Genomic DNA, 16,233 nt, shown 5'->3' with positions numbered 1-16,233 from the left:
CGGCCGGGCGGGCGCCCCCGCGGTGGCGGCTGCCGGGGCTGAGCTCGCCGCCATGGCCGCGCCGGGCGCCGGGGCGTCGGGCTCCGGGGGGCCGTGCCCGCTGTGGACGGCGCTGTACGACTACGAGGCGAGCGGCGAGGACGAGCTGAGCCTGCGGCGGGGCGACGTGGTGGAGGTGCTGTCGCAGGATGCGGCCGTGTCCGGCGACGACGGGTGGTGGGCGGGCAAGATCCGGCAGCGGCTCGGCATCTTCCCCGCCAACTACGTGACCCGGCAGCCCCGCGGAACGGCGGGCGAGGAGCCGGCGGGCAGCCTGACCGAGATCGACTTCCAGCACCTGGAGCTGCAGGAGATCATCGGCGTCGGGGGGTTCGGCAAGGTGTACCGCGCAACCTGGCGCGGCCGCGAGGTGGCCGTGAAGGCGGCGCGGCAGGACCCCGACGAGGACATCACGGCCACGGCCGAGAGCGTGCGGCAGGAGGCCAAGCTGTTCGCCATGCTGCGGCACCCCAACATCATCGCCCTGCACGGGGTCTGCCTGCGGGAGCCCAACCTCTGCCTCGTCATGGAGTTCGCCCGCGGCGGCTCCCTCAACCGGGCCCTGGCCGCCGCCGCCGCCTCCTCCGCCGCCGTCCCCGGGGGCCGCCGCATCCCCCCGCACGTCCTGGTGAACTGGGCGGTGCAGATCGCCCGCGGCATGCTCTACCTGCACGACCAGGCCATCGTCCCCATCCTGCACCGCGACCTCAAGTCCAGCAACAGTGAGTTCCTTTGGGGAGGCGGCCGGGGGACCCGGGGCGGGGGGAGCGGGGCTCTGCCGCGCCCGGGGGTGGGCTGGCAGCGGGTGGGTCTGTGCGCCTGTGAGCGGGTCGGTGGTTCTTTCGGAAAGGCTGGGAGAAGTGGGTGCGCTTGAAATACGACAGGACCGAGTCCTGCACATCTCAGGTAGGAAGGAGCGCAGTCAGAAGCGAAGCGGGATGAAGTCTTGTGTGTGGTCACAGCTGCAGTTTCATGAGATTTCCTTTAGCTGGGCACGGTCTGCTAGCCTGGCTTTTACAGGACTTCGGCTCAGTGTAGCTTTTAAAGGAAAGCTTAATCATAGAATCACAGAACAGCTTGGATTGGAAGGGAGCTTAAAGATCATCCGGTTCCAAACCCCTGCCATGGGGGGTGTGCTGCTGCTTGCTAAATCAGGCTGCCCAGGGCCCCGTGCAGCCTGGCCTTGGGCGCCTCCAGGGATAAGGCAAGTTTTGCTTCTGTTAATAATAAAGATATTGCTTCTGTTTCACTTCTGGACATCTGCATGTGGTTTTGTCTTTTGTTTGATAAAATTCACCTGCATAGCAAGCAGTGGTGAGAAAAACAGTACTTCAGAAACAGTAGAAACTCTGGTGCTTTCAGCTTTTGGTGTGGACAAAAGCACTTGAAAGAGCAAGGGATTTGTTCAGTTCATCCGTAATGAGGCCTTCACCCATCTGTTGGAGCTGATGCAAGGGCGCCTTAAGACAGTTGTGTTGAAGGCTGGCTTCACAGGGATGGAGATGTTTAAGACACACCATCGTGGTTGAGTTTCAAACTGAAAGTGGAAATCTGTGCCCTTACATAAATGTTTGAAGCTGTCTCTGCAGTCCTGCTGCAAATTTGGCCCATTCAGAACAGAAATGTCCAACTGAAAACAGGGTAACATCTAAAGTGGTTAAGTTAAAATGAAAAAGCTTCATTCAAGTTTGAAGCATTTTGTTTGAAAGGCTTTTGTAGTGTGTCTTGAAGGTCATCATGCATGGATTGTTAAGACAAGGCTCAGTCATGGGACTGCTCCCAAGAACACTTTCACTATTTGTTTGATAAAGAAAGGACCTAGCTCAGCTGTATTTGTAGTTCTGATTGTAGCACAAGATGATGAACTCCTGGAACGTTGCTTCAGGGTCTAACAGACTTCATGGCCAACGCGTTAAATGCTAGGCAGCTGTTAGTAAGCAGCTTGTATCTCGGTTTACTGCGCTGCTCAGACTGAGCTGCTGTACCTTTGCTACACTCCTGATGTGACAATGGCAAAGTCCACATTTGAAATGAACTTGTAACCCTGGTTTAGCACAACACGCATTGGTGACTGCTGTGTACTGATTACCATTATCATCTCTGTGTATGTAGATAATGGCAGAGCCTTTTAAAAATATGCGTTTAATTATAACCTTAATATTTATGCTTATTCACTGCTTTCATTATTTACTCTGGTTGCCCATGTGATTGACTTTAGGTGCGTAGTTTTCTCACCCACGTTTCTTAATCAGGGTGAAGCCTGACAATGGTCTTGATCATCTAACTGAATTATAATTTTGGAAGTCAACAGTATGCTAGTGACAGAATGTACTGTGATCATTAAGTTATAGAATCATTAAGTCGTATTTTACATGAATGTAAAGGGACTGCAAATCCTGGTAGTCTCCTGTTACGTTACTTGTCTGTTTCTCCAGGATTTCACTTTATTCTGTTACTGTCATCTTTTCCTACCTTACGAAACCTGGGAGTAGAAGGCTGCTGGAGTGTGTGGTACTTGGTGTGAGTAGCATCATATTGGCAATGTCTGTAGTCACAGACTGAGCTTTGGCTGCTCCTGTTGATCGGCTGTTGCTTGCTGCTTTCCATGGCCCCTTAGTGGTGGTGGTCAGTGCTCTCTGCAGAGTAATTCCTGATAGTTTGCCACTGTACCCATTTTGTGCTAGCTTAATGATTTTCACTGAGAAGGAGTTCTTCTTTAGACAACAAATTGGAAAGATGACTTCCCTTAATAAGGCATGGTGTGGGATGCCGACTAAAATATTTCATTTGCAAATACCTAAGAACTATGTTTTCAGCCCCTTCTACCAGCATATTTGATCCAGAAAAGATATGTCAGGACTCGTGCCTGGTAGGCAATAGCCAAAACAGGTTTCTTAAAGGCAAGTGTGTTATTTCTCTCCAATCTCTTGCATGAAGTAGGGATCTGTAGGACAGTGTATCTGGCACTGATGTCAAATTGACACGACTAATGAGAGATCCACACGGACTGAATAGTAGTAATGAGAGCAGTAGAACGTATTTTATTTTTTGACAGCAGTGCCTGGCTTCTTTTGTATGCACAAGTTTCTTCAGACTCCTACTGGGAGGAGGAAAAAGGTGTTTTGTTTCTAGAAATGGGTAGACATGCAAATGTCTTCAATCTTTGGGAAAAAAAAAAGCAAGCAATCTTTGTGAGAGTTGAGAAAGGGATTAAAGGGTGACTGCTGGGTTTGGTTGGTATCAGGGCATCTTCAATTCTGGAGTCCATGTAAAAACCTTAATATTTAATGATTATTTCAAAGTAGACAAAGCGAAGGTGTAAAGAAGACTCAGCTTTTAAGTAGGTCTGATGAAATGAAACATGGTATTAATGGTGATTTGCAAATTGGCTGTGGGTGTTTAATGAAACCTTGTGCAGGTGACATGGTCATAAGTTTCTTTGAAAAAGAGCAGTCTTTTTTGAGAGTATCTTTCTAAAAGCAGCTTTCATGATCTTAGATGCATAGACTAAGGAGGTTATCTAAAATTAGGGTGGACTTCTCTTCTCCAGACTGAGCAAGCCCATCTTCCTCAACCTTTCTGCATAGGAGTGGTGCTCCAGTCCTCTGATCACCCTCATGGCTCTCCTCTGGACCTGCTTCAAGAGCTCCATGTCCTCCTTGTGCTGGGGTCCCTGGTCTGGACACAGCACAGTCAATTTTCTCCAGTTTTTCTCTGGGGGAGTCAAATTATTTTCTTTTGGGCAAGGACACCTCGTTAATTAGGATGCCTCAGTAACCATGGTTTTTTAGGGTCTCAGTCTTTCCTGTTGCTTTCTTAGGGGTCTGAATAAGGCTAATAATGTGTTCAGATAAAATGTGCAAGGCTTCACTTTTTGAAGTCTAGTGCAGAATTAGCAGAGGTTTGTGGTTTGAGGACTGATTTCAGATTGCGCAGTACTTCTGCCTTAAAATGTGTTTTATCTGTAGTGCAGCAGCTTTGTATGCTTATAGAAAACGTAACAGAAAGTTCAGAATATCTTCCTTACGGCATGATCCAGTCTGTGAATGCAAGGTGAAGCACAAAGTTAATTCTGTGAAGATTGTATGTATATGCATAGTACTGGTGAGTTCTCTGTTGATTTGTTGTAGATGGATATGAAAGTAAGTTTTGGCTCACTAATTCTTCCAGCTTACCAGGATTGTTGCCTCAGTTTGCACCAAGTTTGTATTACATATAGAAAAAATCAAGAACAGGTTGACTTTCAAAGACTATTGAATAAAGGCAAGGACATAACAGTTATAATGAGAGCAGTACTTGAAAAATGAAGAGGTCAGACATACAGAAGAACAATGAAACAGCAGTTGGACAACCTGAATTAATGTTACATCTTTCAAAGTAATCTCGTGTAATAACTCAGAAAAGAGAATTTGGTTTTAAAATCTCCAAGGGCAGTTTGATGTGGCTTTACAGGATTTCTATTGAATTGGTTCCTTTTGATGAAGGGTGGTGTTCTGGAATTTGAGGAAAAGCAAGACAAAATAACCTGATTATTGTTTCTATAGGTTGTTTGCAGCAGAATTGTTCAACATGTAAAACAACTTGAAAATAAGATGGAAGTGTTTTCAAGAACTCAGAAAAATATTTTCCCTCAAGCTTCCCTACCTAGCAGCTTCATGGTAGCTGTTGGGCTAGGAGACGAGAAAGAGGCTACATGGAAACTTGCATGCCTCTTTACTGATTTTTATTCTGAAATCAATGGGGTGCATAATCTGTCTCTGTTTTGAAAGACTTGCTCCCTTCACCTGTAAAGTTGTAAGGACTTCTTATACATTGTTAAATGCTTGCATATTCAGTATCTTCTAATCTTCTATAAGAAAAATAAAGAAAAATATAATCAAAATGGAATTCTATTACAATTGGCTTGGGTAGTTTTGAGAAAGAACTGGCTTTTTTGCACATGAGAGCTTCATCTCAAGATGCCCTCTAATGACAGTGGAACTTGTAGTTGTACAATAGCCATAAGCCAATTACTGTTCACCTTTTAGATTGCAGCAAGACTTAAATACAAATAAGAAAATATTTTCCTTTGGGCAGGTGCTCTGCGTCTCCCTTGCCTCTTTGTAATGCTCTCGTTCATGGGACTTGTGCTCTTCTGTTCTGTTCCCAGTGTCCCTTCCTGGGCCACCCCTAGCTGTCCCAGGGTACCAACTCCAGAAGAGGGCATTCCTTTCGCCTGCTCTAATAGTCTGTGTCTGCTATAATTGGTTTGAAACATCTCCTGTAGCCTTGCTAACTGCTGAGCTGGCAATACTGGCTTGTGTCTCTGAGGTCTGGAGAGGAACAAACATTTGTCTGGCAGAACTGAAGTTCCTCTTCTGTAAACTTCTGTAAAACCCATATGAACTTGACAGCTCTGAGAACGCGGCATTGCTTTGACTATTTTATCTGACAGATAAAATGGTGGGACTGAAAGTAACTCGGACACAGGGGAAGGACTGGCTTAAAAAAAGCCCTTGTCCCACAGACAAGGAACTGCCAATCCCAGGCTATGTATGAGATGGTTTTCTAGTTAGGAAGGTGTTCAGAATATAAATACTTCCACAAATGTTTGAGCCATTCATGTGTTAGCAATTCAAAATTCTTGTGCCTCATTTTTCCATGCTGTATTCATATGGGAAGTCAGGGTAATTAAGTGCTGCTATTCTTAATTACTTAAATTACATAAAGATTAGAAAATGTCCTAGGTGTACCAGCTTCCTAGCCCATCTTTATGAGTGTAAGTAGCCCTGCCTCCTGCTTTGTGTTAAAGATAATGCTGCTGCATTACAACATTAAAAACTGGTCATACGTTCCTGGAATGTATAGCAGGAAGGAGCACTGGATTTGGTAATCTTATCTGATTAGTATGTTTAAAAAAAAAAAAAAAAAAAAAAGCCATAGAAGTACTGCAGAATTTCATCAACTTGAGAAACAGTATCTCTTTTGAATCTATTACAAGTTAGCATGACATTCAGTTCAAGTGTTATGCTTTGTTTCATAAAACATTGCTCCCAGTAATCTGTTACATGATTTGATGTGCTCTGACTAGATAGATGGGGATTTTATTTTTTTAGAGACCCTGAGAGAATGTTAGATACTGTGAGAGCAGCAAATGCTCAGCAGCTTTGAGCTGTAGTGTCTTTCAGTGCATGGGAGGAAATGTTTTACATTGTGCCCATTTTGTTTTCACCTGTTACATTTATTTACTTGCTGCATGTGTTTCGCGTTCAAAAAGAGATGCTGGAATTCAAGAAGGAGCAATTTTAAGTCGCTGATTGCTGTGGTGATCACCATTGTAGCAGAAATAACTAGTGCTAAAATATCAGAGATTAACTTCCAACTGAAAAATGTGTATCCGTATTTAAATATAATTTAAATAAAATGCAGGGAATTGATTACTTTGTTATGCTTTCTGTCAAGTGAAATTTTGTGAGCTACTAATCTGTAGCACATCATTTGATTGCATAGAATGTAAGCTTCCAGAGAAGTAATATCTAGCAGCTATTTTACTTGTACAGTTAAGGCTTAACTGCAATAGTCATGTATGTGACGTTAGGCTGGTACCCTCTAAATTTGCTGTTGTTTGATGTTTTTATGGATCTCAAATCTGAATACTAAACAGTGGAGAAAAAATTCTAATCACCTTAGGCCTTTATTTTTATTTTTGAGGCAGTGTGTTCAAGTATATTCACATGCACTCCTTAATGCTGAAAGCAAGTCTCTGGAATGAATCACTAGCTGAATTTAATACAACTAATTTAAAAAACATTAACTTTGAATGTCCTTATTTTAACTCCTTTTTAATACAGTTCTTCATTTTTTTTTTTTTTTTTTTTTCCCAACTATGTACACTGACAGCTGTAGAGTTATTCCTTTCTCCTATTTGGTGTTAAGATTCTGCATCTTCAACTGATAGCATGATTAATCAAAAAATAATGTTGCTTTTCTCTCCTTCTGAATCTTACTTGGTTCTTCATGTCTTTCTCCTCTCCCTGTCTTTCTTCTGTCTCCAAAGAAGCTGTTTTACTGCTGTTTTTAGACTGTTTTCTAGAAGTTTTGTTCTCTTCCTGTTCCTCATGTTCCTTCCCTGGGAGGTTTCTGCAAGAGGCCCGTTTTCACCAAGGTTTTTGGTGCTGCCTTCTTGCCATAGGGGAGTCACATTCTCATCTGTTGCTGCCAGGTTTTCTGACTGTTTTTCTGAAATGAATGGTTTGGGATTGGCATTGCAAGTTGTAGTGCGGGAATTTTAATTACAGTATTTGTAATGAATATCAGTATATTAAACAAAGCTTTAAGCCATACTTGACTGGTTTATTTTGTTTTCGAAAGCTGGTGTTCTGGGGTATGGTCACATCCTAGCTGTCTCTGAAAGTGGCACAAAGAGCAGTTAGCTTCCATAGAAGTCAGTGGAAAAACTAGCAGCTCAACAGCTCCCATTAGCTGTTAAGAGTACTTATTCAGTTTTGTTTGTTCTCCTAGACAGTGAAAAAACAACTTTACATGCTAATTGTAACATTTGTGTAACAAGGTATTGTACTTACATAAACATATATATATATAATGCAACATAATACAATTAATGTAATTGTGTAACTGAGATGTGAGCATTGATAGTGTCATTACTCTATTGTCAGAAAAACTTGGGAGAGAACTCAGTTTTCAGTTCCAACGTCGTCCCCCCACACTCCGCTTTTGGGACTGCAAGCCTAGTGTATATGTTTGAACACTGTGACTAAATACTGAAAGTTTGATTAAAAAGTTATGTTCTGCAGCCTCAAAAGAATGGAGAAGCAACACATCATTGTACTGTACTTGGATGCTGAATACTGTTTTGTGGTTTCTTTGACCTTAGAAGATAACAGCTTTTTCTTTGCAGCTCTGTTTTTGTTTGTATTGGGTTTTTGTTATCACTGAGCTTGAACTTTCTTTTGAATGTGCTTCAGTGTTTCAAGTTCTGAAACAGTGGCCTTGTAGTGTGAACCTTTGCAAGGAGTCTTTACAGCATAAGTGACTTCTGCCCTTGATTTTTCATTTCTGATGATCTGTTAAAATTTGAAACGTTGAAATTCAGTTCACTGATCTGCATTGACAGTGCTTATTAAAAGTGCAGCAATTTTTTGTTTGTTCATATGTTTTGGGTTTTTTTCTTGTTAGAGCTATAATTACAGTATTGAATTTTAAAATATATATTTTATATCTATAAATATATGTATAATACCTATGTGTTCTATACCTATATATATGTATATATGTATATATAGGTATAGAATCACCAGGGTTGGAAAAGACCTCTGAGACTGTCCAGTCCAACTGCCCACCTCCCGCCAGTATTACCCACTAAACCATGTGCTTTATTACAACATGTAAACTTTTCTTGAACACCCACAGGGATGGTGACTCCACCACCTCCCTGGGCAGCCATTCTTTCAGAGAAAAAGTTTTTCTTAACATCCAAACTGAACCTCTTCTGGTGCAACTTGAGGCCATTCCCTCTTGACCTATCACTGTTACCTAGGAGAAGAGTCCAACCCCCCACTTCACCATAACCTCCTTTCAGGGAGTTGTAGAGAGCGATAAGGTCTCCCCTGAGCCTCCTTGTCTCCAGACTGGAAAATCCCAGTTTCCTCAGCTTCTCCCCATAAGACTTGTGTTCCAAACCCCTCACAGCTTCATTGCCCTTCTCTGGGCATGTTCCAGGCCCTGAATGTTTCTCTTGTAGTGAGGGGTCCAAAACCAAACCCAATACTCGAGGCACAGCCTTACCAGACCTTAGTACAGGGGGAGTATATAAAATACTAAATGACTTGTCTATCTAGGGTAGCAGAACAAACTAACATCTGGTGTCATAAATTTACATTCCTGCATTGACTTTTTTAAAATGAATTTTTCACCATTTTTACTTTGTTTCACTATGTTACAGAGCACTTACCCTGTATCAGTAACTGCTGGTGAGTGGATGTGTAAATCTTAAACCACTAAGTGCATCTTAGTGCTGATGGTTGGTTTTTTTAATTTTTTTGTAGAGAGAGATATAAAATAATGTGAAAATCACCACAGAAGTATTCTTTCTTAGAGTTTCCAGCCAAGTTTAACCTTTTTTTGTGGGAGGTCATAGCTCCAGTTAAATCAGTCCTAGACATGCCAGTGTTGGCTACATAATCATGCTTTGTTCTCTTCATAGCTACTAAAATCTGTGTTTTGGCAGGTGTGCTATTAACTTGGAGCTGATAAGCCAGCCCTCCCTCTGAAAAATGCAGGAGTAACTGCTTCACTTCTGTGGCTCATTATGGGACAAATTAACCCTTGGAACTGAATATACTTTGGTTTTGTATGTTTGGAAAATTTTCTCACTTTCTTTACCACTAGGATTAGATGTTACTAATATTTCTCATGGAACTAATTGTACTTATTTTATCAATTACTATTTAAAAAGAAAAATGTTATATTTTTTTAACTCATTATTAAATCTCCCTTAATTATTGAATCAAAAAAGCACCCTTCCATTTTGTCTTCCCAAGAGAAAGAATGCTGCCAAGCTTACTGAGTTCTCATTTTAAATCAAGCATTTTGTCTTTGCTATTAAAGAATATTAGAGTCCTGGCAGTGCGCAGTCTGGAGAGGCTGTTCTGCAGCTATAGAAGAAGCTACAAGGATGGAACAAAAATATTTTTTCTGTCAAGTTTTGTATTTAGAAATATAAAAATATGAGATCAAAATTCAGTCATTTCCAAAACAAATCAGAAAAAGCTTTAGCTTGGCAAAAAAAAAAAAAAAAAAAAAAAAAAAAATTAAATCAACAAGATTCTTTCAATTGTTCTTTATAGAACTGATTGCTTTAGTTCTCAGATGAAACCAGTGGCCAAATTTCAGCTCCTTTACAACCTACTAAAATCTCTCATAAATGATATTTAAGGGGTTCTGTGTGAAGTGATGAGTTTCTAGGAGAACTCAGTGACTATACTTGATAAAGCATCTACAACCAGAGTTGGTTTGGATTTTTAGGCTAGCTTTTCATAGCAGAAAGCACATTCAAAAGGACATAATAAGCTTTTTTTTTTTTTTGTCTTCAATTTATCCAAGTAGTTCTTTTCAGCAGTGATTATTTTTTTTTAACAGAAAAAAGCAACAAAGCTGGATTCTATCATTACATCTTTGAATGTAACTAGATGTAGAAGAATTCTATTAATTTTGAAATACTGCTCATTTTTCCACTTCCTATAGCACATTGTCTTTGGTTCACTTTAGCAGTTAGCTGTGCTACAAGGCTTTCCCTCACATCTCTAGATATAGACCCTTCTCCTTCTTGTATGTCAGTGGATTTATGCATCTGTGGTTGCATACAGGTGATAGGTAGGAGTTTGGTCAAATGATGGATCCAGCAGAAAACGGTTTTCTCTGGAGACTTTATTTTTTATTGAGCCACCTGGATAATTAACTTCCACAAGGCTACTCAGTTGCTAAGACTCAGCCCTAAAAAGCCTTTGAGGATGAGAGGCTGTAACTGGAGAGACTAAGATATATATTTTAGTGACTGCTGGCTCTTAGGAGGTCTTCGCTTTGACATCAGCCCTAATGGTTCAGGTTAGTTAGTAAATCGTATTTAAAGAAAGAATGTGCTTTTGTTTGTTTATTTTTAATGTGAATATCTATTTTAATGTGTATATTCACATAAAACTTTTCTAACCTTTGATATTTTTGTGCACTAAATATTCTAACATAAGCACATCAAATGCAACTTTATTTTTTTGTGATCTGTATAAAGTAACAAGAAAGCACATAACTTTTTACATTTGTCAATCATAAACAGGGGAAGTAAGCCAACTATGTAAATAATTGCATGTATTCAGAAGTTGTGTCATTTTCTGATTGAGATACCAAAATACTGTAAGTGATTTTTATTTACTGCAAGAAGATGTCAATATAATTTCAAAACAAATATGAGTTAAGAAGTATTGAGAAGATGATTTTACTAATAATAGCTAAATTAATGCATTAGCTGGCTTCTGAATGAAGGGAACCTCTTGGCCCTGGGTGTCATTTTGGGGAATATGAGCCCCTCAGGTGCATTCTATTTGTGAATTCTGTTATGTTGTTTGGCATGCATTGATTTGCTCTGTTCTGAAGGGAATGGTCAGGTCTTGCTTGAACTTGAGGTAAGGAAGATGATAGTACATTTTCTGCATGCTTTTTTTTTTTTTTTTTTTTTTTTTTGGAGGAGGAGACTCTACCTGATGCGTTATATACTGCCTATGACTCTCCTTTTGCAATTATCTGTATATAACAGTTATGGTTTGCCTCACCTTTTGTGGTTTGCTTGGTTTTCTTAGGAATAGGAAGGAATTTCCTGCAAAAAAAAAAAAAAAAAAAAAAAGACATCACTATTTCCTAACACAGTTGATGGTCTTAAAGGAATGGATGAGCACTTTGCTCTGTATAGCTTGAAACTGTAAACGTCCTCAGTCGAGAATGACTGATTCACCACCAAACTATTATTCTTAGTAGTTCTTAGCATGTCTTTCTGATCTCCCTTCATTTTGGTCACTGTTTTTATTGCATAGCTGCCCTTTAATAACTAATAACAAACAAAGAAGAAAAAGCTTAGAAGATCACTTAAAAGCAAAGTAATTGCTGTGTTTCTAATAAGTGTGAAATTTCCTGGTAGGTGCAGCATAACTGAGTGGTTTGAGTTTTAAATCCAAGTTTCAGCATGGACTGATTTCCATGTAATTGTAAAATTGTAGAGGAATTGCTGCAGTGAAGTAACTTTTCTTAAGTGTAAAACTAAATAGGAGGACTAATCTTGGTATTTTATTAAACAAAGAACTTAATAATGTTTAGAGTGCAGTCTGCTTTTTGTGTAATGCAGAATCCAAATTCTTTTCAGAATTTACTGTTGAAAGAATAATTAATGTCTAATTACAAATGCTTGTTACCTCTGGTGCTTTCTCTTAAGGCACAACAGAAATTTCTGGTTTGCATTACAGAACTATCAGAATAGCAAGTGAAGTACAGATGGCAGGCAGGAAAATAACTCGCAGCATCTGCAGCCTGTGCCAATAACTTGTTAAAACGGCTTTTCTCTCAAGTTTCCATTTGCCCAAAGTTGCTTTAATAATGGTTATTAAAGAAGTGAAGGGGAAGCAAAAAATGGTGATGCAAGGTATGCTGCAGCTGTTGAAATCGCTCCTTTCTCCTCTTCACTCTTCTTTGCTTCCCTCCTTTCTTGCAGACAGTCAGGCGAGCCTTTGTCGTTTCAATGTTTTTGCTGATTTCTTGTTCTTTACATGGCCCACTATGGGATGTATTTTTCTTACGTGGTTGGTGTATATTTGTAAATCCTTGCTATCAAGGACATTTTCTGTCAAGTCTTGTCTTGTTTTGGCTTTCCAGTTGGGAACACTTTGTTCAGGACTTCTTAAATATATGTTGGCTCATGTGAGGTAGGATTATATTTTTTTTTTAAAGCTAGATGTTCTTAAACAAGTGCATATAAGACCAAATTGTTGAGCTGCTTTCAATGTTGTATGAAAATGAAGAAATGGTTACATGTCTGCTGTGAAAGGACAAAGGAGCACAGTATCCCTATAATAAAATAGAGAAATGTGGATGAAGTAGATAAATGTGTCCTGTGTTTGTAATCTCTAAGGGATGGAATTCCTCTATGGATGGCAAGCTCTAAACTTATCCAGTGAGATGATCACAATCTAACAGTTTGGGGCTGCAAAGGTGAGGAGCTAACTCTAACAGCTGCTATCTTGAAAACTGGCAGGAGAAAAGCAAGGTAGCTAAAAAGAAGTGCTGTAAAGGCAAATGGATCACCCTTTTATAGATTAAAGACATACTGATCAATTAATGTTTTCACTGTGGTATTTAATTTGCAGTTGAAATGCTTAGTGGAGCTGGACGTGACTTCTATAAAAAGTGTTGAAATTTAAATTTCTAATTGCAATTGGTACCAAATAACTCCAAGTAATGGAAATAGTTCTCTTAATATTGTCAAGGTACTGTTTCGTTAGCTGAATATGTGATGTGTTTAAGAAAGTTTTTTTTGTGTTTTTTTTTTTCTCCCTGTTAGTTCCTCAGGAAGAGATACAAGGTTTTCCTACTGGTATCATTGCATGTTCATTTAGTGAATTACCAGGAACCAGATTCCCTTGCAAACTAATGGAGAGGGAACTTTCTGGGGGGAGCTGTAGGGGGACCACAGTAGCAACGTTGTCAGGACAATCTTGGCAATTCTTGGCAAGTAGGGCTGTATAGTAGAAGCTCTTTACTTTCTATCTGGTATGTTCTTCAGAAAGACGTTATCAGTGGTGGTAAATGGAGTGGCACGTAGGCACCCAACCTGTAATCCCATTAACTTAAATAGCTGTAAGATTAAATATCTTTTGTTAGTGAAAAATATAGCAGTCAACTGCTTAGAGAACTGTTGGTGGAGGTAGCTAGTAATTGCTAACTCATGAAAGTAAGTCTGCTTAACTCTTCATTTTTGCTGGCAACAAAACAGATGCTCTGAATAGGGTACGGTAGAAACTGTAGAGTATAAAGAAGAGGGGAGGGATCCAAATGACTTCAGCGTTTCAAGTTAATTTCTGTAAATATAGGCATTTGAAGTACACCTAAACTCCCTACAGAATTATTTGATCCTTTGACTTGGCTTTTCTAAGAAAACCTTGTGTAGCCACTTAAACCAGTTGTGTCACTGGTAATGGTCTCCTGAAAGTCGAAATGCATTATGAAATAAAATTGATTTAATTGCATAAAGTCTCTGGATTTCAAGATTTAGATTTCTTGTCAAACGAGAGATTGAGTTAAATGCTGACTTTCAGATAGTTAATAACATCGGAGAAGTATAATGATCTGCATGTCTTTTAGTAACAAAGAGAAAACGGAGGCTTTAGGAAATAACAGTAAAAGAATTGCATTGAAGACCTGAGTACTAGGTGGAAGTTTCCTGGTTGTGCTGACAACTAACAGTCCATGATTCCCTCATGATTGCTGTAAATATTGTTTCTAAAGCTATGTACATTTTAAAACGTAGAAAGGAAAGGGGCTGAGGCAAGAAGGGGAGCTCTTTGTGTAAAACCGGGTGTTAGACAAAATACTTGCAGTTGAAACAAGTTACTTCAATTCCTCTTTGGAGGTTCAGCTTAGTACTGAAGCTTGCACTGAGGGTGTAGTCCTGGACCTGTCTGAGTTTGCATCCACCCCAGGAATTTGACTTGTCTAAATATGCTCTTCCCCATTATTTCTTGACCACTTACTTCCTGATGGCAGTAATATTCATTGTCTTCAAAAAAAAAAAAAAAGAATTGGATCCCTTCTGCATTTCTGTAGTCAGTCAGTTCCTCTCTTTTTCTTTGCCCTTTTTAAATGAGTAGCAGAACCCTGTAATCTTCCGTTCTCTGTTTCTTGGAAGACAGTCATCTATGCCCTGCCTCTCACTTCACTTTTTTTTTTTTTTTTTTTTTTTTTTGCCCCCATATATTTTCAATGCAAGCTTGCAAAAAAGAGAATCTGAAAAAACAGCTCTTGTCCAAATGAGGCCAAGCCTGGCCTGCTGCTTTGTGCTTCTCCTCTAATCCCGACTGCTGCCATTGTTGTCTTACCTTTTACGCTCAGTAGCTCAAAGCAGGTTTTATTGCTGGAGATGAAAGAGTTTGGGAATGGAGCAGAGAACAGGAGAGAGGTAGAAAAGGGAGATGGCACAGGATAAGGAGAGTGGGAGCACAAGGATGGGACGTTACTGTGACTTTTGCCTCTTTTCAAGTGTAACTCTGTGGTTTCCTGATGGATAACAGGTGTATGGGAACAGAAGTGGTTAAGTAGGGATGATGCTGGTTTGAGTTTAACTAGAGGAATGCAGAGTTGGAAAGAAGAGGCTAGCCCCACAGGTCCCATTAGTCGGAGTTTTAAAGCATGCAGTATGTTTTATCTGCATGCTGCTGCACCATAAAATGTTTGCAGGGTGCTATAAGATGTGTAGAAAAAGACTCCAGTTGTAACTGATAAGGCAGAAAGCAAGCAGGACAGATTAATGGCATTGCTATTTAAGGAACCAGTAGATTTGATAGGAGCATGTGTTGTATTTTATGACTTCGTGAAGAGTAACCTGTGCTATACACTGTGTGGGGGGGGAAGGAAAGGGGAGGATGGCACAGCAGAAGGGAGGTAGGAGAACAGAGGCGTTATCTTGGAATATGATATGAAGCTCTCCCCACCCCTGCAGCTCCAGATCTAGAACTGAGTTTAGTCATGAGCACGTGAGTAAAATGGATTGGGCAGGGTACCTGGGAGAGTATTATATTGGTAAGAGCACCAGTGCTTTCGACCTGCATCCTGTTCATAGATTTGGCTGATCTCTGCTCTCAACCATTGTTTGTCCTAGCAAAAAGGACAAGCTCCTCTTATCTAAACAGGGAAAGTGACCTGCTCCTCATTATTCTGTTTTCTACACCTGCTTCAGTCTAAGTTCCTGTTGTTGAACATATATATGCAGTTCCAGTCATTCAGTATTTCATGTGAAGTCTTATGCCTTGTACAGTTCTAATGGTACTTCTCCATTTCTACAGAAAAAAAGCCTTTTTTTAGCATCTTTTAGAATTGCGTGAGCTACTTCTGCAACTGTATGCAGCTGCTGTTTTGGTTTTCCTTCTGCTAGACAGAACAGCCCTACCTTTCCTCTTCTTTGACCTCTGCTTTGTAGCTCTAGGTTTTACTGTTGATCCCTTCAAACTTTGCACGTGTTTCCAGTATGATGATCTGGTCTTTTTCAGGGTAGGCTTTGCTGTTGGCTCTTGAAATGTACCTTGTATGTTTCCACAGATTGCTAATTGGCATGTGGAGCAAGCCTGCTTCCTAATAAACATGGTAATGATGTTTCTATCCTTGTCTTTCAGTATCTTCCTTTATATGGAAATATTGACTCTTGTATAGGTTTCTTTGATTAATTCTTATTCTGTCTGCATGATTAAACTTCCTAAAAACTTCTTGCATCTGATGAGGTCTGCTACCTTAGCCCTTTCTGGGGAACTGTCTATCAGAAAAAAACTAAATTATTTCATAACTCTCAGCTGCTTCTTTCAGCGATGTATATAAGCAATACTTGGATTTCCAGTATCTCTTTAGTAGCATTGCATACTTAAAGAGTAAAAGTTCTTTTTAATCTATATG

The 16,233-nt window shown here is 40.2% G+C and overlaps 1 protein-coding gene across 2 annotated transcripts in view; it reads left to right on the top strand.

Moving 5' to 3' along the window:
* MAP3K21 (mitogen-activated protein kinase kinase kinase 21) overlaps positions 1–16,233 on the top strand; it is a 42,501-nt gene continuing 26,268 nt past the window's right edge. For both annotated transcript variants that reach the window (XM_031591904.2, XM_090135413.1), the window contains exon 1: positions 1–761. In XM_031591904.2, the coding sequence (XP_031447764.2) occupies positions 53–761 (709 nt within the window). In that variant the 5' untranslated portion in view covers positions 1–52. The remainder of the gene's footprint in view (positions 762–16,233) is intronic.

This window comes from Phasianus colchicus, chromosome 2, assembly GCF_987193195.1.
Source record: "Phasianus colchicus chromosome 2, bPhaCol1.hap1.1, whole genome shotgun sequence".
NCBI lineage: Eukaryota > Metazoa > Chordata > Aves > Galliformes > Phasianidae > Phasianus > Phasianus colchicus.
This window is presented reverse-complemented; position numbering and strand designations above follow the sequence as displayed.